At 41.9% G+C, this 23,748-nt stretch overlaps 1 protein-coding gene across 3 annotated transcripts; it reads right to left on the bottom strand.

The window, feature by feature from the left end:
- Positions 1-289: 289 nt before the first annotated feature.
- On the bottom strand, positions 290-23,459 carry znf507 (zinc finger protein 507). 3 transcript variants are annotated; one of them, XM_053412682.1, is made up of 7 exons: positions 23,196-23,459; positions 19,607-21,934; positions 17,468-17,585; positions 17,211-17,319; positions 9,186-9,290; positions 5,570-5,704; positions 290-5,346 (listed from the first exon to the last, which is right to left on the bottom strand). In XM_053412682.1, exons 2-7 carry the CDS (start codon positions 21,929-21,931, stop codon positions 4,896-4,898), a joined length of 3,243 nt encoding a protein of 1,080 aa, XP_053268657.1. In that variant the 5' UTR covers positions 21,932-21,934; positions 23,196-23,459; the 3' UTR covers positions 290-4,895. The 3 variants fall into 3 exon arrangements, with proteins under 3 accessions (XP_053268657.1, XP_053268725.1, XP_053268584.1); XM_053412750.1 differs by having other exon boundaries at positions 23,222-23,458; XM_053412609.1 differs by having other exon boundaries at positions 23,218-23,452.
- Positions 23,460-23,748: the final 289 nt, after the last annotated feature.

Genomic DNA, 23,748 nt, shown 5'->3' with positions numbered 1-23,748 from the left:
CAAAATATTGATCTTTTGTTATGGTCAATTTGCAGCTTCACCCTAAATAATACTTTGAACTAAAAGGCACAATAAATCACAACAAAATACAATTGTTCCTATGACAGTCAGAGGTCATTGCTATAACCTTATATGGCCCAGATGATTGGTTCTGTAATTGTAGCATGAAACAGAGTGAACGTGGAGTCTTTTAGAATTTGTAATATATACATATATATATATATATATATATATATATATATATACATATATATATATATATATATATATATATATATATATATATATATATATATATATATATATATATATATATATATATATATATATACACACACGTATATACTTACATTTTTGTGACTAAAGTACAGTGAGTTTTGTCTCCAATTGAATATCAAATTTTAAGGATAAGTCTCGTATTATTAGGGTTTGTCAAGACCCACAAGGAATTGTTCCAACAGACAAGTAATATTTGCCTGATACATCTCTTTGGTCTGTGCCAAGCATCGATCAAAGCCCAGATTCACAAATCACAATTTAGGAGCCCATCAGTGAGGACGTCTCAGTAGCCAGGGGACTCTTGTTACACGTCATACTCCTCTCTCCCTATTTTTCCTGTCTCTTTCTATACAGTCAAATAAAGCAAAAAAGAAAAACATCAATGAATGCTGCTGTGCTTTTGGAGACCTTCCTCTGCATCATGACACACATCTGCACTGCAGTTTGCTTTGAGTCAATCTCACATACAGCATCCTGCAGCTGGTAATACTCATCAGTGCTCAAAGTACAGTCCATGTATGCACAGTTTACAGCAGACTTGCTAAACCTCAGAAATGTTTAACTTTGTTTCAAAATTAAACTTCATATGGGTTTTGGCCAGTTGTTAGACATTATAGGCTTGGTTTTGGTCCTTTGATAGGATCTGTTGACAATAACAACAAAACAAAACAAAACCATTCTCAGCCCTGTTTAACTGCTATAAGGAGTTTACTTACTTGCTTACTTAAACTTACGAACTGCATGGCTTGAAAAACTTTCATTCAACTCAGTTCAACATGAGAACGAAAAACAATTAGATAAGTTATGAACAAACTTAACAGTTAAGAAAGATGATCAAAACCACTTCATTTGTACCAAAAGTAAAAGTAGAAGTAAACAAAGGAGCGATTTCTTAAACATTGTGAGACATGACTTTTTCACCAATTTGCCAGGCAGTAATTCTTGGATTGTGATAAAAAAATAAGACATGTTTAGGGGAGTGATATCTAGGAGTTCTGAAATTTGGTGCAGATCCAAATAAAACTCGGGTTTCATAGGAGACTACTGGGCTGATGCGCTCTACTGAGTGCTATTCTAGTTTATTATGTTGACGCAGTAAGTATTGAACTAGTGAGCCATGCTGCACAAGACAATTATGACAGCAGATCATCGGAGAAGTGGAGGCTTTCAGATTGTTGACTTGGTTTAATGGAAGAGCCTTACAGTAATGTCAGGGAGACAGTGGAGGCACCGAGAATGAACAGAACATAAATTCTACAAGGACTGATGTTTAGAATGTATGTGTATGTAAACTGCTGTATCTGACAGAATGACGTGTTAATACACTATATATTTAAACTTTTTTTCTGATAAAGTGGCAGCACTACTCAGAAATGAAGTGGGTCACAAAAGTTTTATTAGCTCAAAGAATTTTGTGCCAAAAGAATGAATATAAAGTTCCTGGTGAACAAGAATCAATAGCCACGTTGTTTATTTCCACAAATTTTTGAGGTGAATTATCAGGAGCTGTCAGATTCATGGCAGCGTCCTTACAACAGAGAGGAGAGCGGTGGGCGGGGGGGCGTCTCTGTGTGGCTGCGGTTGGACTCGTCTTTAATGTTCACTGCTCATTAAAATGAATGTCAAGTTAATCAGACGGGAGGGACACTGAAGCCTCACTTAGATTGAATTTTTTTTCTTCATACAGACACGTCACTGTCTCCTTTGATTCAGACAAATTAAAAGCCAGACAATAATTATCCGGTATGATAATGAGACGTCCAGGCCAGGTATAAGGGCTTTGAGATACAGATTTAATTTAGTTTCTCCCTTTACGCTTCACACACACATGTACACGCACGTATACCCACACACGCACACACACACACACTTTTGCGTTATGTAAGGCGAAGTGGGGTGGATTGGGGGATGGGCATGAATTATGTATATTCCATTTTATCTTAATTTCAACAGCCTCTGTCTGTGTGGATGGAAGGAGGGGGTGGCAAACTGATGAATTGCAGGACAAGTGCGTAGGGTTTAGCAGCAGAGGTGAGGATGCAGACTGAATACCCCGCCCCTTCTATGGTTTGTCCATTCTGGGCTCGTGTAGAAACCTCAGTGGAAGAGGATCCACTCGGAGTGTGGAAATAAAATCTCATTTGAAGCTTAAGTAAACACATCAAATCTTAGTTTCAGGTGATTATTCCCTGATGAAAACACAATGCCCCTAAATCCTACAAACTGGTCCTCCTAATGTGACATGGTGCGCTGTGGACACAGAACTGGTGGGTTTTTGGGCCACAGAATTATTCTTTTGTAAGGCTACTTGGTTATCCACATGAAAACATCTATTTTTTAACTTTACATCCTGGATGAATGGCACAGTGAGTTTGACATGAATCAACATTAAAGTGGGAGACATATTTTGGGGAACACGTTTGTACGACAAGCATTAGGGCCACTTAAGGTGAAAAAAAAATAATCTGAGAATAAAGAGATAATGAGAATAAAGTCTTAAAACTACAAGGAAAAGGTTGAAAATTTACTAGATTTAAGTTGAATATTACAAGAATACAGTCTTAAATGTACAAGAAAAGTAAAGTCATTATTTTAAGTTGCATGTCATTTTCGAGGGAGAATATCAGGCTGATGCCTGTCGCATGTGTTAAAATGAGGAATGTGGAACACATTGTTAATTTATACTTTACTTTAGGTTTCTTAAATTACAGCATACTCCATATTTTGGCTTATCAGCACCATATTGTCCTAAGAATCAGGACTTGGAAGAAATAGAGACTGTGAAAAGAAAATGCCTTTTTTGTGGAAGAGGAAATGTGTAGTAATGGTTGACTGTGAGGCTGTAGTTAAAATTATATGTGTGTGACACTCAAAAGGATTTCATACAACATGTCATTGTTTGTTGTTTCTCAACAAACAATGAACTTTGGTAAGCTAGGGTTTCCCCCCCTCATATTATTACCTTTTTCTTTTCAAATTAAGACATAATTTTCATAATATTCAGAATAATATTTGTCATATGCTTCTGGGTGATCAGTTAAATTTGTATCCTTTCATAGAGAAGCCATTGGTTGCCTTGTTTTGTATCGAAGACATTCAGATCATCATAGAAAATACGAAGCCTACATTGGTCGAGGTTTTATCATCATGACACTGTGCTGAGCCGAGAGTCGTTATATCACAGATAATGTATTCAGTCGCATGGGATTTTCAAATCCACGTATTATTGTGTACTTTGGCCACTAAAAAGTTGTATGTGTAAAAGTTGATATATTTTTTAAAACACTGACAAAAAATATTATAATACAAATGTTATATACACCTTAAATGTCAAGGGCCATGAAAAAGACCCTGACTAAATGTTATAGTGTGCATAGCACCGCAATCGTAAGTGAAAAAGGTGGGTTTGATTCAATACCACATATTCTTGCTCTCAAGTGTCTATGCACCAAACACCCACCTGTGCTAACTTCCCTTTTAAATCATTCCTTTTAATCAAAACCAAACATCTGCGGCCAGAAGACTTTGCTCATCCTCCACCTGTTTCTACTTTGCACTAGATCATCCTCGACATCACCACTGAGAGCAATTACATTCCCCTCTAAAGACGCTACTTTATAAACAATCCCACAGTAAAATTACAGTCACTCATACAAAAATATGTATAATGCAAATAACAAATAAGAAACATTTGCCTCTTGAAATGGGCAGAACGGAAACTAACGTGCATAAAAACCTGATATTATATCATTTTCAAGCTGTGATGTGTGCCCTTAGGCATTGGTGAGTTTGCACATGTACCTCCTATAAAGAGCCACGGCTGTGTCGAATTAAATACATTAAATATTACATTAGCAATAAAAGAGCTGCCTTGTAGTCAATATATGAATTAGACTGGAAAAAATTTCATATTCTCTTTTCTCCATTCCTGCTGAGGGATTGTGTGGTTTTGTGAGGTATGAACTTGTCCCTGTATAGTGAAAAAAACTTGGGCTAAAGCTCGGGTTTGTCCCTTGAAATCAAAGTTGCTTCCCTAAAGACCTATTTTGTGTCTCTCATGTCAAATTATTTGATACAAATATTAACGGCTTATAAGCGTTGTTCTATGTTTTATTTAACATTCCTTTTAAAAGGATATGCCACAGAGAAAACCTTTTCATCATATTTCTCCACACCTGTTCAAGGTGTGTGTATTGGACCAAAGCTACTTCAGTCCATTGGCTACATCCATACTACTACGTTTTAGTTTGAAAAAAACAAAACTGAAATAAGTTTCCATTTTGTTTTCTTCAAGTTTTGAAACATCTCTGTTACTGTCTGTCCAGACTCAAACACTTCTCCAAACATCTCTGTTATAGTTGCTCTGAAACTCTGGAGTAGTGTGGACACCAGGTGTATAATGAAAATGCAGTAGCATGGATGTAGCCTTTGTCACCAACCTACATGCTGAGAAATGGCAGTAAACTACCAGGGTGTGGTAGACAGGAAACGGTTAAACCTCCAACCCACAGCCACCTTGAGGTAAAGAAATATGATGAAACAGTTCTGTATGAGGCAGATACTTCTAAGAGCGCAGGGTCAGGGTTGATATAGAGAAAAGTAGAGAAGGACAGGTCTCACTCTGCTGTCTGGAGGCTTGGTTGTACTTCAGCTTGCTGCTGCTGCTGCTGCTCCTTGTTGAGGATGATGCTGATGATGTCTCCCTCGTGCTCCTTCATGTGCTCCATCAGCCGCTCTTTACTGGTGGACTCATAGCCACAGATGCAGCAACAGAATAAGAGCACGCAGTACTCCATGCTGGGGCCCGGAACGGGGGTCTTGCCGACAGGTTGGCTCTGGGACTGAGAGTGGATCTGTGCAGGGTCACTATCAGGGGGACTTGGGGATTCAGCTGACCACTGTGAGGGGTCTGTGGCGGATGTGTCGAGGCCAGTCGAGCTGTCTGCGGCTGGATCAACTGCTGTTGTTGTCACTGTGGGTGTTATCTGTTCCACAGGGGCCTTAACTCTGTCCTTTGAGGGATGGTCCGCCACTGATTCCGGAACTGCAGACAACTTCTGAGGAGTTCTGAGGGACATGAAGGAAGGTATCATCAAGAGGAAGAGAAGAGAGGCAGCAAGATAACATGACTGAGTTGCAGCTCTTTTACTCTTTATAAACACATAGCTGGAGGTGAGGAGGTTTTTTGTTTTCCAGGACCTAGATTTAGTAGATATGTACAAATACAGAAGAGAAAACTTGAAAGAAACTCAAAGTAACTGTATAACTGAATAAGAGTCCATATGTTTACCGGCTGCTCTGGGAGATGGCCTCATTAATGGCTTGGTTGACTTGCTCGTAGTTGTAGTTCTGGTCTCCGGCGTGCTTCCACATGTGAGACTTGAGTGAAGGAGGGTGACTGCACACATAGCCACACAGAGAGCACCTGGAAGAGGGAAAAAATAAATAAGGAATAAAAACGAGGCATGATGAGCAACGAAGTGAGAGCGGATCAAGAACTAGTTGATTTAATTTGCATCCTGAGGTTCTGCTTATCCTTCTACTACTTTCCATCATAAGGAACAATTCTGATGCAAAACTCCACGGGGGACATTCATCTTGACAGATTAAGTGTGGCGGACAGAAATAGGATTTACAGCCCACTGGTGAAGTCACGTGTCAAAATTAAAACAATTATAAGTCATCTCTGCATTCATTCTTTAATCAACTATCCCCATGCCTGAAGTAACAAATAATAAAAATAAATAAGTTAAAAAAAAGGTAACATTGAATAAAATGCAAGTCCTCATTCAGCTGGTGTTGATACAGGGTTTTTGCTACTTTCATTGTGTAGCTATGTCCCGTTGCTGCAGAATTGTACCCGCCACTGCCTCAGGGTCAGGGCAGACGCACTTTCGGCCAAGTCACCTTTTACCTTGCCCACAATAAACACTGTCAGAAGTTATTAGGACCTAAACAGTCCTGAAAGTTTACTATGTTTATTTTTGATGTGATGTGACTCACAGCAGCACCAGTGAATGCCTTGAAATTCAAAACTTGTTTGCGGGTTACACGTTAGGACGTGACACCACCTTTGACCCATTCACTTCCCCTCAACTAAAAGTACCCACAGTAAACTAGCTAGAAGATCGAAATGGTTGACATAAAGACAGAAATAGCCCAAGGTGTGTATGTTCTCAGTGACCGGACACGTAACTGATTTACCACCCAGCCGCAGGAGATCAGGTGCTGCAACAATTCACATGTACTTTTCCAAGAACACATCTCAAATACCGGGAGAACAAGGAGGATTTAACCCATTGTATGTGAGTGTATGTAGTAGGGCTGCTCGATTAATCGATATTTAATCGTGATTACGATTATGGGGTCAAAGGATCTCCAAACTACTATAATCAAGTTGAAACGATTATTTGGCATTTTTTTCGAAAGAGACGCACATGCGCAATTCAGTCCTTCCCCCAAAGCATTCAGCGGTCCAGCTGACTGGCTCTCACTCTCAAGCAGCAGTAAAGTGAAGGAGGCGAGTTGTGTGGGGATCGCGGTGAAAAAAACAGCGCGAGTGGAAAAGCAGGGAGGGCAGCAGCAGACCATATAGCGGCCGCGCCACGCACTGCAATTTTCAAGCACGCTCCTGCCTGGCTGTTCAGACTGGTCAGACTGGTCAGACCGGACTCGCATTTCTCCGCGCCGGTCAGTCGGTCAGAGCGTGTTAGGGTTGCCATCATTAAGGGTTTGAATAACCGGGCACCGATATCCTGGTTTCACGGAGGAATAAGACAAGCAGCCGTCATCGGTTTTTACCTGAACCGGAAGTGATTCACTTTATTGCGCATGCCCCAGTCATTTAAAGAATAAAGCATAGACTTCAGAATAAGGGCACATAATCGTTTGAATACTCGTGATTTCGATATATTGTCCAAAATAATCATGATTATGATTTTTCCATAATCGAGCAGCCCTAGTATGTAGGCATGTGTGCTTTTCATGGGTGAAGGGTCGGGTGGAGGATCATTTGTTAAAAGGTCCAGGCGGGTCCGGATTTGACTTTGTCAGGCTGAGTATAGAGGCAGTTTGCAAAAATGGAGCCATGACTTTGTCCTGCCACAGTTTCATAATGATCCAAGACTAAATCAGACCTGGCTCCACATTTGTCAGGTGCTGTTACTTTTGCATGAAAGCAACAGCAGGAGTGTTTGATAGTTGATATGAGAGTTTAGCATGAATTATAAAGATGAACTAGTAAATGGTAAATTGAGTTTCCTATTTACTTAATTGATCATAGTCTTCATGACCACTCAAAGCATTTTACACTACATGTTACATTCACACATTCACACTCACATATTCTTAGATTCACACGCAGCTATCAGGGTAACTTGAAGTGGAGTATCTTGGCCAAGGCCTAGAGGGCAGGGGTTGAACTGAATGACTCTAAATCCATGTGCTGATCATGAACTCTCATTGACGCAATCTGTACACAGCATTTCTATTTAACATGATCATTTGTCAGCATAGTAATACATGTGACTGCAAGCATTTTCCCTGGTGCATGACATAGGCATTAAACTTGCAGAATGATAAGCTTACCTAATATTCTGGGTACTTAAGTATTTAAAAGTGAGTGAAACATGGCCTCCACACAGCAGTTATTTCCCCATCCCTTAATATCACTTCACAAAACACCTCTTCTTCATGCAGCTGTCACCTCGTCAGCATTGTTCATGACATGAGGCCAACTGCAGTGTGGGCTAATGACGCTCATTAGTCCTTTGGTACACCACACAAGATGAAAAAAAACATTAGTGCGAGTAAAGTGCAGCCTGACTTAGTGTCAGTCACCACAATATGATTCTAAAACATATCACTTTTTCTCTTGCTCGGGACTAAATCAACTGTACTACAGGAGTGAAAGTCACCTTGGATCACCAGGATATATCCTCCTCGTTACTCCACTTTTCTTTGGGATATTTGCACTGTCTTTTTCCATTTAATATGATTGCACACACATATCTTGCTAATTTTATTAGGTTTTAATATTTTTATTTCCATTTCTTGTATTTCATTTATATTTTATAGGTCTCTGCTGCTGTTAGGAACAACTTCCACAACAGGGATAAATACAGAGCGTGCCATTTGTCCTCTGATTTCATAAAAGTACATTTCAAAATAATTTAAGGGCCCCTTTAATGGACAAAGAATAAAATTGTGTGTCTTTTGTACTGTATTGACATGTACAGTCCAGCACTGCAGTTCCTGATGACTGTATAACGCAGCACAAGTATTCAGTCAAGTGGAAATCAGCAATCAGTGCCATGCACAGACTGGAGGACATAAAATATTTAAAGAGGGACTGCATATAAACTCCCACCAACCACTAGCCTTGTAATCAGAAGCCCATTTGTCAAGTTTCCAGTGCGTTGGCACCATGAGAGCCCACAAGTGCGGTCTCACTCACACACTCAAGCCCACATGGCCTCAGATAACCCCCGCAGCTCTTTATTCTAACTTCGCAGGTCCTGTCTGAGCTCATTTCTATAATAATTATAATCTGTCTGACTCCATTTACACCAAACATTAAAATGAGTCTATATTCCAGCTGAATTTTGTATTCCCTGACAAAAATGTACAACCGGCATTATTACATGTTTCCAGTTTTCACACTGAGATCTGCTCGATCTGTCCAGCTCATGTTACATCCTCCTATACTCTTTATAAACAGATTCTGCATCTCAAAAAGGATAACAATCTGTTACTGACCTCCGCTGGTGATATTTTTAATCACAAACTGTTTTGGGTGTATTTACTTTCATGCAGTGAAATCTGATTTCAATCTGACCTTTAAATGAAACATAAATGCTAAATTGTCGTTCTCTCTCTGAATTGAATGCATGCTCCGTGTTTCTCACCTGTACTGCTCCAGAAGCTGCACAGCTTGGTGCTCCTGAGGGTGCCTCCTCATGTGGCTCTTTAAACTGTTCATGTTGGTAGTGGCAAAGTCACAGCTACAGCACCTAGCAGATGGCAAAAAGGGAGATGAGAGAGCATCGAGACAGAGCAGCTACTTTAACAAGCTGCCCATCTGGGGTCATCGTGTTGCTTCTTTACACTTGAAGCCTGGAGGGAGATAAGGGATTTACAACAAAACAGGGAGGAAATTGCTCAAAAAAAAATAAAAAAAGAAGATAAATCATAACTTTTCTTCTTTGCTGAACTTCGGATGTTAAAGTTGGAAGATGAAACTGGCTTTTTAGTTGCTTAGAGGCAAATACAAGGTCTGCAAACAAAGGCTGCAGTCAACTCGCAGACATTTGCACTGCATTAATATAAAGAATAACAAAACAAAAAACTGAACTTTATGAACTGAGGTTCAGCGGGGCTGGAATGTTAAAAACACAGATCTGACCAACCGAGGACAAGAAAACTTTTTGAAAAAAATAAAAGAAGAAAAACTTCCACCTTAGTTTCAAAAGAGTGTAATTGTTTACATTTATTCTATTTCAACTAACTACTGATTACACGTTTATTTAGCAAATATAAAACATGAAGTATGTTATCTTTTAGCAACGTTACCCTTATATAGTTTGATTTTAATGGATGGTGAGTCCACTTTCACTGAACAGTTTGTTGCATCTTGCTATACAACAACTCAAACATAACTGGATTTAAGGTCAAACCTGTGGACAATATGGAAAAGAAGAAGCAAAAGACTGACTGTTTATAACAATGCTGTCGTCTGTGGTGGCTTAAAAACAAACAGTCCTTGGCTGAAGGACACTAATTCATAACAAACCTTCAGGACATTTACTTCTTTCAAAATGGGAGATGGCAATAGCATGACATGGACATGTTAAGGCTGCATTGTGGTTTAACAACTTGAACTATGTAAATATACTCATACAGTACAGGAGTCAAAAAACAACTGTCTGTGAGTAAATTGTTTCTTTTTGTCTCTGTGACTTCATGCACGGAAACAACAGAGGTACCTATATGTGTGTGTGTGTGTTAGTGAGCTTGCACTTATATATGTGTGAGGACATTTTGGCCGGTCCTTACTTTTTCAAAAGGTTGTTTGAGGGTTAAGACTTGGTTTTAGGGTCACAATTTTGTTTAGGGTTAGGGCTACGTTTAGGCATTTGGTGTTAAGGTTAGGGTAGGGGCTAGGGAATGCATTATGTTCTCACTAAGATATAGGTCCTGAATGTCTATGTGTGTGTTTGCTTTGACAATTAACCTTAGAGCAGACGCGACTGCAAACAGTTTAGGAAGCTGTCGTAAACGGCCATATGTGTTCTCACCTCACAGCAGCTATGTGTTAACACAAAGGCCAAGTGTTAATACAGAGCGTGGAGGTCAGACACAGCGAGCACTCAGTGTGAAACTGTGCCTACACAGTGACATCACAGTGCTGCTCTGAGCATCACTGAGCATGTACTGCCATCTAATGGATCCTTCTGCTGCAACATCTTTACATAGAGAGGGCTGGATGGGGAAATGGCTGTGATTATTTGATGTTTTCAGCAACATCAATCACGCGTACTCCTTCATTCAGATATGTGTTATTAAAAATGCAAATATAACAAAACCATACAGCAGTAACTCATAGCTACTAGTTATTGCAAGTAATTATTAGGCCTTTACTTTAATGATCATCGTCATTTAAGACTTTACTCCAGACCTATGGACACAAAGTCAGCCTGGATTCGGCAGTGCCTGGCAGTGTTGGGAGTAACAGCGTTTAAGTATAACGGCGTTACTAACGGAGTTCTTTTTCAGTAACGGAGTAATCTAATTAATTACAACGCCGTTATCGTTATTGATAATGTAAAGTGGCGCGTTACTACAATTTGGTTGAATGAAGCGTGCGGTTGTAACAAATCACCCTGTTCAAACCCCAGGGGAAATGCTCTACGCTTTTAATTTTAAGGACACGGGCAGACTCGACCCGCTGTGTACCTTGCCCGCTGCCCGACCAAGTTATTATAAACGAAAGATCCCTGGTTGGACCGATGACCTTGTTATCGGTCTAACCCCTAATTAAATAAATATAAATATAAACGAATTCGACACAAAAAGGTTGCGTATTATAAGTGTATTTAAACAAAACCCACATCAATCCCACATATCCCCGTGCTCGAGCCCGCAAACCATGGCGGCCCCGTAAACATAAACACGCTATTTACACACATTCAACACATCAATATTTCCCCCCCAGGTCCATAATATAATCCCCAAACAAAACGTCCCAAACAAAAATGCCTGCAGGTGAGCGAGGTGAGTGTCGCAAACAAATCAAACCAAGTCCACGCTTTCTCACCCCCTTCCAGTGCCCAGAAAATGTTCAGTCCTTGAAGTAATCCGATACGCGACTCCCAGGCAATAATCCCGTTCGCTGAGAAAAATCCATGCAAGTCGTATAAGATCTTCTGGCACTCGAACCTCTGGCCGCACCGCCAGCCCGCAGCTCCAAAAAAACCACACACCTTCAGATAGACAGCCCTTGCTGGGACGTCACTTCCTCATATTTATCACATTTTGGGTTACATAAAACAATATGACCATCATCACACAAATCATAAACAAATACATACACAGACCCATATCCTCATTCTTATAATTTTAAGGTGTCTGACTAATAATATATATACCTTTTCCGATACATAAAGTGCACTCAGGTGACCTTTACACGGTGTCATATTACACCCCAGCTGCGTGGAGAGAGCAGGGCGTGGGGATGACGACACCGTTGCAAACGCGATGATGATTGGCTGGGTGGGCGCGCGGATGCCCTGCTCACGCTGTCTCACTGCACGCTCTGACTACAGCTCAAGACAGCGACAATGGCGACGAGCCAGGGAAATTCAAAAGTAGCGTTCAATAACTGTAAGTACCGGCACTACTTCTCACTCTTGGGAATTAAAGGCAAAAATGTCTATGTATCATGCACGCTATGCCCAGGGAAAAAAACTTTATCCACGTCTGCCACAAGTAATTCAAATCTAATAAAGCACCTTACATCAACCCATGCGAACATGACACTTGTTGCTGCTGCAGCTGCTAACCCAAGCCCAAATGCAGCTAGCGTGAGCTCCAGAGAAGGAAACGGAGACACTCAAACAACCCTCGATTTTTCGGGTCAGCATCAGCAACAGGTGACCAAGGCCGAGCTGAACACACTGATTGCAGGGTATGTTGTTGGAAACATGCTACCCCTATCCACTGTGGAGTCAAAGTCATTCAGAGCTATCCTTGCAAAAATACCAATACGAGGAGGAGGACAGGGGGTTGCCCCATGCCGAAACACTTTTGCTAAATTCATCGACAGTGAATACGAAAAAATGAATATTGAGCTCAAAAAGTCATTGGATGAATTAGAGTACATTTCAACTACAGCAGACATCTGGACTGCCCACAATAAAAGTTACATGGGTGTGACAGCACATTGGATCAATCCAAATAACATGGAAAGAGAGAAAGCAGCTCTTGCCTGCAGACGGTTTAAGGGGCATCATACTCATGACGCCATTGCAGTTGAGCTTGACAATATACACTCAACATATGGGATAACACACAAAATCACAGCAACAGTGACTGATAATGACTCTAATTTCGTTAAAGCATTTAAGAGGTACCAGCCACTTGAGAGTGATTCTGAAGAAGATGAAGATGAGGTGACATTTATAGACATTAATGATGCTCTACATGCAACTGCTAATGATCCTGATGTTGTGATCACTTTGCCCCCCCACAAGAGATGTGCATCACACACACTAAACTTGATTTCATGCACAGATGTTGACAAATGGCTGCTGTCGCAACCTGCAACAAAGGCTGTTTACAGAAGTGCTACTGCCAAATGTACTGCCCTATGGAACAAGACTAGTCGATCATCTTTGGCTGCTGAAACAGTTGATGAGTTGGTGTCAAAAAAGCTGCTTGTACCTTGTACAACACGATGGAATTCCTTCTATGATGCCCTGGCTCGAATCTGTGGAATATCCATGGCAGACCTTAACACCATCTCCTCCAAATTAGGACTGACAGCGATAACAGAAAGGGAGCGCCAGTTTTTAAAGGAGTACTGTACTGCGATGAAGCCCCTTACAGTTGCTTTAGATATACTTCAGGGAGAAGACAACTGTTTTCATGGTACACTCCTACCAACGATGGAGACATTAATGCTGAAGACAGAAGCCCTTAAAAGTGGCCTGCAAATACTGAGGGACCTTCCTGACGCCATAGTCAAAGTAAGAACCCATGAATTGAATACTTTTTATTTATTAAGTGAACATTGCTGTAGTACTCATAATAATAAATACTACTAATTATAATAATAACACTGATTTGTGTTGATCCATACATTTAATGTGATTATTTTTTATAATTAAAATCAAAACCAGATTTGCTGATGTCCTGGGAAATGAAGAGGCGATGCTTGCTGCCGTAACTCTTCCAAAATTCAAACTTCGCTGGCTGCGGTCACAGGAGTTAAAGGATAAGGCTAAGGCAAGTTTGCTGGCAGAGTGCCGTAAAATTGTCCATGAAGAACCACAGCCAGGTACCAGCAGCACATCTTCATAGGGCTGGGCGATAAACCGATTTTATCGATTAACTCGAGTGTGTAGCTCACGTCGACTTGTTTAAATGAAAATCGGTTTTCTCTTCAACATCCGCGAACGCCCTCTCAGCTCCCGTAGTTCGGAATGAGCTCACCCCTCCCCCCGCACAGAGCGCGCATTTACCAAAGTGATACGCAAACATGGCAGCGAGTAGGGAAGAATATGTTCCTAAGAAAGGCACGGTGTCATCCGTCATTTGGGATTGGTTCGCGTTCGAAAGGTCAGATTTAGAGCAGACAACACCCCGCTGCAAAGTCTGTTTGAAGTCTGTTGCTAGCAAAGGCAGCAGTACGACAAATTTACTGCAGCACCTCAGGCAAAAACATCCCGGCGAATGGGAGAAATGTTGCGCGCAGCGGAATGAGAGAGACCGCGGCACCACAAGCACCACACGCACAGCTAGTAAAATACAGACAACCCTCACACAAACCTTTGCCAACTGCATCCCATATGAGAAGAATTCGCCCCGCTGGAAAGCCATTACTGATGCGATTGCTATGTATATAGCAAAGGATATGGTGCCGATGTATACGGTGGAAAAGCCAGGCTTCATTAATATGCAAAGAGTTTTGGACCCCAAATATGTGCTACCAAGCTGAAAATATTTCTCCGACGTTGCCTTGCCCCAACTATACAATAGCACGAGAGAACGGATTGCAAAGGAGTTGGAAGAGGTGTCCTTTTATTCTGCCACCACAGATTTATGGTCAAGTCGGACGATGCAACCATACATGAGTCTTACTGTGCACTTTATCAACAACGATTGGACTCTGCGAAGCGTCTGCCTTCAAACTGCATACTTTCCAGAGGACCACACAGGTGAAATAATAGCCCAGGGGCTAAGAGATGCCCTAAACTCATGGAACCTTGCCGAAGACCGACTCATTTGCATGACTACTGATAGCGGCAGCAACATGATCAGAGCTCTGAAGGACAATGCGTGGCCCAACCTCCAGTGCTTTGGACACAGATTGCACAATGCTATCGGTAAGTCTAATTAATGGCTATAAATCAAGTGATATTTTTTCCATTCTCAAGACAATAAATGCATCCTGCAATTAATACATTATATCAAGCCAATATTTTGACAATATGTGTATTTAAATCTTGAAATTCCCTCGGGATCTATCTATATCTATCTAAAATATGGCTATAAATCAAGTGATATTTTTTTCTATTCTCAAGACAATTAATGCATCATCATGCAATTAATACATTTTATCAAGCAAATATTTTGACAAAATATGTATTTAAATCTTGAAGTTCGCTCTGTATGTATCTATCTAGTTATCTAATAGTGTTATACATTCTCTGTGTGTGTGTGTGTGTGTGTGTGTGTGTGCGCGCCCTTTGTGCATGTACATTCATATTTTGCAGTAATTGTAGCAAGACAACAAGTTTGTGAATGTAGTGGTAACACTAAAATGTGTTTTGATTCATGTGTTCTTCATTTACTACAGAGAATGGTGTGAAGGACCCACGCATAGTCCGTGCTATCGGGGTATGCAAAAAGGCTGTCTCTGCCTTTTCTTACAGCTGGAAGAAAAGAAGAGACATGACTGAAGTACAGGCAGAGCTTGGTCTACCCAATCATCAGCTGATAACGGAGTCCCCGACCAGATGGGGTTCACGCCAAAGGATGATAGAGAGATTTCTCGAACAAGAGAAGGCTCTAGTCCGTGTCCTGGGTTCGGACAAGAAAAGTCGCCATCTTGTGCCCACTTGGCAAGATCTGGATGTGTTGGAGTCGACAAATAAAGCAGTAAAATCCCTCCAAGAATTAAACTGATGCACTCTCCGGGGAGTCTTATGTCAGTGTTTCCTACATTAAACCAGTGCTCCATCTGTTCAAAACCAGTCTCCTACAGCCAGAGGAGGAAGACACAGAGCTCACGAAAACAATAAAAGGAAATATCATGCAGTACCTTGAGGAAAAATACAGCGACCCTGTAAAAGATGAAATTTTGGACATGTGCTCACTGCTTGACCCAAGGTTTCGCACAACCTACATTGACCCAGACAATGTGGAACAGGTCAAAAAAAGAGCTGTTGCTGAGCTGATGTCTCCTGCCAACAACAGTACACCACAGCAGCCTTGCACGGCTGTACAGGTGCGCCAAGAAGATGCACAGCCTCAACCCAAGAAGAAGATGATTTTTTTGATTTTTTAGGCCATATCGCCCAGCCCTACATCTTCACATCACACAGATTCAGCCAAAGAGAGCGATTTCTTTGCTTTTGAGGAGGATGAGGACACCTCTTCAGCAGAAAACCAGGTGGCAGACTATATTAGATCTTCAGAACAAAACTTAAACTCTCTGTGTGGATTTTCTCTCATCAAGAAAATGTCACTACGTTACAATGCTGCTACTCCATCTAGTGCACCTGTTGAGAGACTGTTCAGCCTGGGCAAACTTGTTTTCTCTCCGAAGAGGAACAGGCTGTCGGACAAAAGATTTGAAAAGCTTCTCCTCCTACGTTACAACCACTGGTTTAATTGTTAGATGAGGAGTATTTCAGTATAGATAGATTAATGCATTGATCATTTTCACTGAGAATGAACAACATTTTAAGCTACATTGAGAGTTGGATAGTGCTCTGTTTATTGTGCAATAATATACAGGTTCAGAGAATTGCACTACTTAAAGGTCAAATTTTCGATTGTTTCTTTTACAGAGATTTGCACTATACTTAATGGCCAGATCTTCCTTTGTTACTTTTTACCCAAGTTTACGTTTGCGTGTTTTGCACTTGATTGCAAAGTGTGAATAGCTGAATATTATTTATTTTTAACATTTCATTTTGTTACTGTTCTGAATATTTAAGAGTTGGATAGTGTTATGTTTATTGTGCAATGGTATACAAGTACAGATAATGGCACTACTTAATGGCCAGATTTTCCTTTGTTACTTTTTACCCAAGTTTACATTTGCACTTGAATTTTATTTTCAATATTTATTTTTATATGTTTTAATTCTATGCATCATATGGCAGGCTGCAATCTATTGAGTTCAAATAAATACCAAATGTTCTAAAATACTGTATATAGTGTTTTTATTCTTCAATCAGTTAATATAAACATCTTTGACGTTAAAGATGTTACAGAACGTAACAGCGTTATAAAACATGAAAAATAACGCCACAGTTACTTTGCTGAGTAACTAATTACTCTAACAATGTGGTAACTGAGTTACTAACTCAATTACTTTTTGGGAGAAGTAATTTGTAGTAACTTGACCAACACTGGTGCCTGGTATGAAAACTAAGCATTTAGGTTATAGTGGTGCATGTGTACAAGTTTTCTCAACAACTCACCGATAAGGCTTGTCAGAGTTATGAATCCGTCTGTGGTTTCTCACCCCGACATATGTGGAGCTGGTGTAGTCGCACACATCACATTTGTACATCTTCTGCTTTGCACAATCTATCAAACAGGAAACAGGAAACAGGAAACAGATCAACAACTTTCTGAAAACAACACTGACAAAAACAAATCGCATGACAACAGAGGAAGAATTGACACTGAAACTGGAGCGTCAGTCGTTCATTTAAATATCCTGTAACAGTCTTACCATGGTCTGTTTCTCGCTCAGCTTCCTCCACTGCGGCTGCAGCTTCAGTGACGGCTGTGAAGGCTGCCAGGTCGCTGCTGAAGCTGTGGTGCTCTCTTTCATGGTTTCTTAACTGACTCTGTGGAAAGAAAACACAACTAGAGTAAAGTTTCTACACATAAGAGGGATAATATATGCAGTTGACATTTAGAGCAGCCGCATGCAGGTTGAAGAGGCTGTCTAACCTACTAATGCCACATGTGGAGTGAATACAGCAGTGGGCCATCTTCCACCCTCCACAATTAGAAACTCTTTCAGCTTAACTCCCAAATCTGCTGAATGATATGTTGAATTTAATAACCTCTGCAGCAGATCGTTACTCGACTCCCATGACAACAGTGGAATCAATGCTTTTCTCCACGGCTGCATCATCAAACTAAGACAAAACTTTCAAGCCGAGCGGCACCAGGCTCCAACTTGTAACGACAAAGAACCTCTCTTCACACAGCTACTTCACACAGCTAATGAAACGCCTCTATGGGCCTCGACTCCTCTTTAATTTCTGTAATTGCTGAGAAACTGTTGACGGGATCGGCATCTGGATTTCTGTGTCTCTGTACAAGCCAATGTCTGCATATTACAATCTCACCACAATCACAAATACAAAGACTTTGTATTAAGACTACGTCTATCCTATGAAAATATCTGAGGGAAAGAAAATATTGTCTTCAAAATATTCCAGTGATCTCTTACCTCACCCAATCAAAAACTGCTACCTCTCATTATTTTATAATATATTACTTTTATTTCTTGACCGGATTATGCTCTCATTTGACAGCAAATTAAAAATCGAACACACATTTTTACAGCTCTAAAACAGGTGATTTGAGAGTTACATATATATTTTTCTTCATCAGATTCTTTGCTCTATAAAGAAAACTAGACCCGTATTTCAATCTGAGATACTGAAAGTGTTTTGGGCAGATGCTGTTTAAATTTAAGTTTGCACACAAGAGAGCTCACAAATGAGTCTAAACTCAGGTATGAGTTGAAGTTGTCAGTCAAAACAAGTAAATGACCAAAAAGAAAAAGGTATATTCTTTCCAAAATCCTCAGTTGTGTTTGCAAAATCTAAACTTGTGTTCACTCAAAACAAAAAGTTGTGTACAAAAAACACAGATAATGGAAAATAACCTGGTAGACCAAGGAAAAGTCTTGTGGATGAGCAGAGCACGATCTGCATAGTAAATACAACCTGCTCTTCAGGATGTAAGTTTACACATTTCCTTGTCAACATCATGACCACAATCGCACAAGATTCACCACTAGATGCAAACACTTGGTAAACCTCAGAAATGGAAAAAAACAGGCTGCAGTTTACAAAGGTAGACCTGTGGAACAAAGTTCTGTGGACCTACACAACAATAATCAACTCTATCCAAATTATGGAGAGAGGAGAAAAGAACGGCTCATGACCCAGAGCCAATCACCTCATCAGTCAACATGGTGCTGGTTCTGTTATGGCTTGGGAATGTATAAACTGCCAATGGAACCCAACCAGGGGCATTTATTGATCGCTCAGATTCAGCAAAATGCATACAACTCATTTCTGTATGCATTTTGCTGAATGCATACAACTAGTTGTAGTTGTTTCTCTGTTCAATACAACTACAAATATGAATAGAGAAACCACAGTATTCAACAGTTCAGATGTTTATAGTCATAGTTCTGTGTGCTGCACTGTGTATATCACTATATTTCCTAATTTAACTACATACATCTTAACTCTTTAATGCAACATTTCAACTTCTTTTAATAAGGTTTTAGTTGCATTAGGGATAAGGAAAAAAAAAATCACAATTGTTGTTGGTGAGGAGGTGACTGTTACACATGTGGCACAGGTGAAACAGAGGTGAACGGTCAGTGTTACATTAACTAGGAAATACATATTGATGGTGTATACAGTCTGTAGCTCTGTGTGTGACCTGCACTTTAACCTGGACAATTCTGCCATGAAGAAAAACCTGTTAGGCTGGCTCAGACTTTAACACCAGCAACTTCAACTGATATCCAAATTCATAATAATATAGTTTGTTAATAATTGCTCGATCACATATAACAGGATTTAAATGCTGCATGTGGAAGTTGACATCCCCTCACCTTATAGTGGAAGGCATCTGGGCACTGCTTGCACCGGTACATCCTGGTCTTGCAGTGGTGGATCATATGGCTCTCCAGGTCCATGCTGTCTGTGGCGATGTGATCACAGATGGGACACTGATATGGCTGCCTCTGCCTGTGAACCCGCAGGTGGTGTTTGATGTAGCCCTTGTTGCTGCTACTGTAGCGGCACAAGCGGCATCTGTATGGCCTTTCACTGCCGGGGATGTAGTCCACCAGACCACCATCAGGAGAAGCCACCGACGCATCCATTTTTGGAATGGCAGACGTGTAACTCCCAGCTCCGCTGCCTGTGACCACACCGGCCACGGCCCCGTTTTGGAACTGTGCGTTGTCCTGAAGCTCTTTTAAGATATCTTCATCAGAGGCATTCTGGTCCGAGCGCTCTCTGAGTCTTTCAATGACAGTGAGCAGCGACAGGCTAATGCCAGCTTTAGTGGTAGGCCCCTCCTCGTCTCCCTCCCTGAGTCCCAGGGGCCCCAACTCTTCTTCCTCACTGTCCTCCCTATGAAGGTTTAAGTCCAATAGAGCTGCCGTCGTTTCCACGTCTGGTGCTTTGAGGCTGGAGGTGGAGAGCTCATGGGTCCTCATAGGCATCGCTACCAGGGCCTCAGCAGCAAGGGAGTGCAGGCGGAGGGACTCAGAATGTGTCCTCTTGCGAATAGCTGGGGGAACGTTTTCATCCCGTGGAGAGTTGCTACTTATGGTAACTGAGGATTTTATATCAGCACTTAATGCCGGGCTGTCGGCAGAGTCTGCACTCCAGCCAAGGACCTCCTCCTCCTCCTCCTTCACAGCTCCAATGTGGTCACGCTCTTGCTCCTCCACATCCTGTAAGCTCTTGTCCCTGTCCACATCTGGGCTAAGAAGAAGTGGGTTAGTGGCCATGACTGAATCCTCAGCCGAGGGAAGACGTTCTACAATCACGTTGATCCGGCCGGCACTGTTGGGACTGCTGTTGATAATCTTCTGGGCTGACGACAGTAAGCTGTCTGTGATAGAGCCACTATCATGGTGACCATCTATTTCAACCTCAGTCTCCGCCACCGTCATCTCCTGCACTTCCACCAGGGGCTCCTCGGAGGTCAGGTCTTTGATAGGGTACACATGTTCCCCCTCTTCCTCTGCCGTGTCTGGACTTTCATCAACATCAGAATCAGGTTGATTTAACAGATCCTGTTTACTGTCGACACCCAGACAGAGCTGGAGCTTGAAGCCAGTGGGGAGCTTTTGCAGGCCTTTATCTTGAAGAGCTGGGGAAAAAACTACTATTTCCTCTCTGGTCGTGGCAGGGTTAGCTGCAGCCTTGAACTCTCTTATTGCAGGAGACCCGTTGTCATCCTCGAAGATAGGGTAAGAGCAGTCGACGAGACCAGCATGCTTCCAGGCATGGGTCTTTAGCATTCGCTGCTGGCTGCACACGTAGCTGCAGATTAGGCAGCGGTACAATCCATACTCCTCATAGCTGTACCATTTCTTCTTCTGTGGCAGCTCCTTGGAACTGTCCGCTGAACTTTTGATGACCTTGGTTCCCGTACTGCCACTGCTCCCAGTCCAGTCCCCATCCTGGTTTCTTAAAACATCTTCCTTCCCATCGCTATAGGTATCCGACGGAGGGTAATCCCTCTTCAGGTTTCCTCCATTGTCGAAGTGCAGCCTGACATGGGCCTCAAGCTGCCCCTGGTCTCTTGAGGTAAAGCGACACTCGGAACACATGAGGATAACATCACAGTTCTGCTCATTGTGCTGCTTCAGGTGCTCTTTGAGCAGAGGCAGTGTTTGGGAGAGAAATGGACACAGGCTGCACTGATAGCATGTTACCGCCCACTTTTGGTTGCTGCTGTTGGAGTTGTCACATATCTCTGTTACAGTGGAGGTGACATTGTTATTGTTACTGTCGCCTGACACAGGTGGAGAAAGAGCCCGGTCAGCTGTGCTGCCATCTGTTCTCACCACCTTGAAGTTCCTCTTTATTTTCTTAATGGGAGAGCTTCCTCTGCTCCCCTTCGCCCCGTCATCACCTCCTCCTCCTCGTGCAGAAGAGGCCTGTTGCAACACTCTTTTCTGTGCCGCCGAGATGCAGATACGCTGGGGACGCTTCTCCACTATTTTGCTGAGCTTCTCAATGACTCGGATCAGAGAATTGGGGGCTTGCTTGTGTTGAAAAATCTGAGAGGTTTCTTCCTTGACGACCGGCTGGGTTTGGCTTTGAGCAGGGGATTCCAGCGCTGACGGATCAGAAGAGGAGGAGGAAGAAGTAGAGGAGTGTATGTTGAGAACAGCCACACTGCTGATCTCCTCCATGACCTGTCAGAGAATAGAGGAGGAAACACCATCATTTAATAACTAAATAATGTGATCGTCACTTTGTGTGCAGCGGAGACAAGAGATATAGATATATATATATATATATCTATATCTCTTATATAATTAATTTCCATGTATACTCGAATAATAAATTCAAAACAAACAATATTAGATATCATGTTGAGAATCTTAATAAACATTGTGGTTAAAGGATTTGCCTAAAATAGAGTCATTACTTTGGCTCAGTTTTCAGCTCCGAACCGCGAAACCCTGAACAACAAGTCACACACTAAGTGTGTGTGTTCACCATTTGTGCATATTGACAATAGAGTTATTGTCAAACAATAATGTGAATCAGCAACAAGTGCTGATCTAAACACAGTGTCGTTCTACCAGTAAATAAGCGACCACAGCACAGTATTTAATGTAGTGGGGGGATTGGCTGTTAAAAATGAAAAGTGAAGGATGACCACATAAGTGTGATATCTTAACTCCATGATGATAAGCCCTCTCACTGCTGCCTTGAACACACGTGCACCATGTGCATCTGTTTACAATCGCAGCTTCAGGGAACTGGTCTGACCGCATGTCCCCCACTTTCCTCTTGTTCACTCTCTGACCACAATTCACCTTCCTCTTCCTCCTACTTCTGCTTCTGTGGGACTAGATCACATAGAGCGGGTCACACATGCATGAATCACTGGCCAATATCAGGAAACAGACCCAATCGTATTATCCCTGTTGCAAGATCCACCGATTCTAATAACAAACCACAGGCTTCTTCTTTCAGAAATGTTTCAGCTAACGATGCAAATGTGCCAGATAAACAGTGCATGGTGGAATACCATTGAAAAAGCCTGTATGGAACAGCTGATAGATTATTGATCAGGCTGCCCGGGGAGTGTGGCCAGTCTCGGCCATCCTGTGCTCAGGCCAGCCTCAGATGAGCACCTGTTATGTCAGGGTCTAAAAATATTCCAGCCCCAGTGAGAAGTGAGGCTCAGCTCCTCGCTCCTCGCACAGCCGGGGACCACCAGGCTAATGCTAGCTAGCATACTGAAGCTGCCCGGAAGTTACTGTGGACACTTTGATGTGGAGACTCAAACTAAACCAAACTTAGGAGGCAGGAGACAACCCTGTTAGCTTAGCAGCTAGCTCAAACACACGAGTGTCCCACAGTGGCAGAAGTCAGTCCCCTCACTGTGCAAGGACAATTGGATACTGTTTCCTGTTACTGAGCGACGGAGGAGCGCGTGCTCGCCTTTTAACGAAGGTATACTCACTGACACAGAAACACGCGACGCTCTTTGTCCTCAGCGCATAAAACTACTTATTCGTTAGCAATAAAAAAGTGGCCTCCCTCTGTCCCACATTGCAAAATGGCGTGGATGGAATATGGGTCACGTGATTCAGAGTATGGGTCAGGTGACCAGCCCGGTTCAACCTATTGGGTGTCAGGGTTTCACCACGTTGACTCCTGCTGCCTTCATGTGCCGCTCGTATAACGCCCATTCATCCACCCGCCGGTGTTCTGCCAAGGTTAGTTATCCCCGTCGGAGACTGTGCCCCCATTCACGGGAGCGCGCCTGCGTTCAAACGGTGGTGAGGCGCCATCACTTCACTTTCGCTGGTGAACAATTAGCACGCATGGATTGTTGAAATCATTGTTGAAATCAGTGTTGGTTTGCACTAAATGTTTTTATTTGCTCCATATGTTCACCTCCTCTGTGTTATTATTGTGCGTGTGTTATTATTTTATGATCTGTTATTGAATGGAAAAGTTTACCTGAGCAACTCAGACTTGAAACTTCACT

The sequence above is a fragment of the Pleuronectes platessa genome, chromosome 1 (assembly GCF_947347685.1).
Source record: "Pleuronectes platessa chromosome 1, fPlePla1.1, whole genome shotgun sequence".
Lineage (NCBI taxonomy): Eukaryota > Metazoa > Chordata > Actinopteri > Pleuronectiformes > Pleuronectidae > Pleuronectes > Pleuronectes platessa.
Note: the sequence above shows the minus strand (reverse complement) of the source record. Positions and strands in the feature narration are given on the sequence as shown.

What these genes read in the sequence shown, in the direction of transcription:
- znf507 (XM_053412682.1), bottom strand. Translation starts at nt 21,931, where the DNA reads ATGGAGGAGATCAGCAGTGTGGCTGTTCTCAACATACACTCCTCTACT. An exon ending in CAGATGCCTTCCACTATAAG is followed by an intron (nt 17,586 to 19,606) that starts GTGAGGGGATGT and finishes TTCTTTCCACAG; the next exon opens with AGTCAGTTAAGAAACCATGA. An exon ending in AACTCTGACAAGCCTTATCG is followed by an intron (nt 9,291 to 17,210) that starts GTGAGTTGTTGA and finishes GCCATCTGCTAG; the next exon opens with GTGCTGTAGCTGTGACTTTG.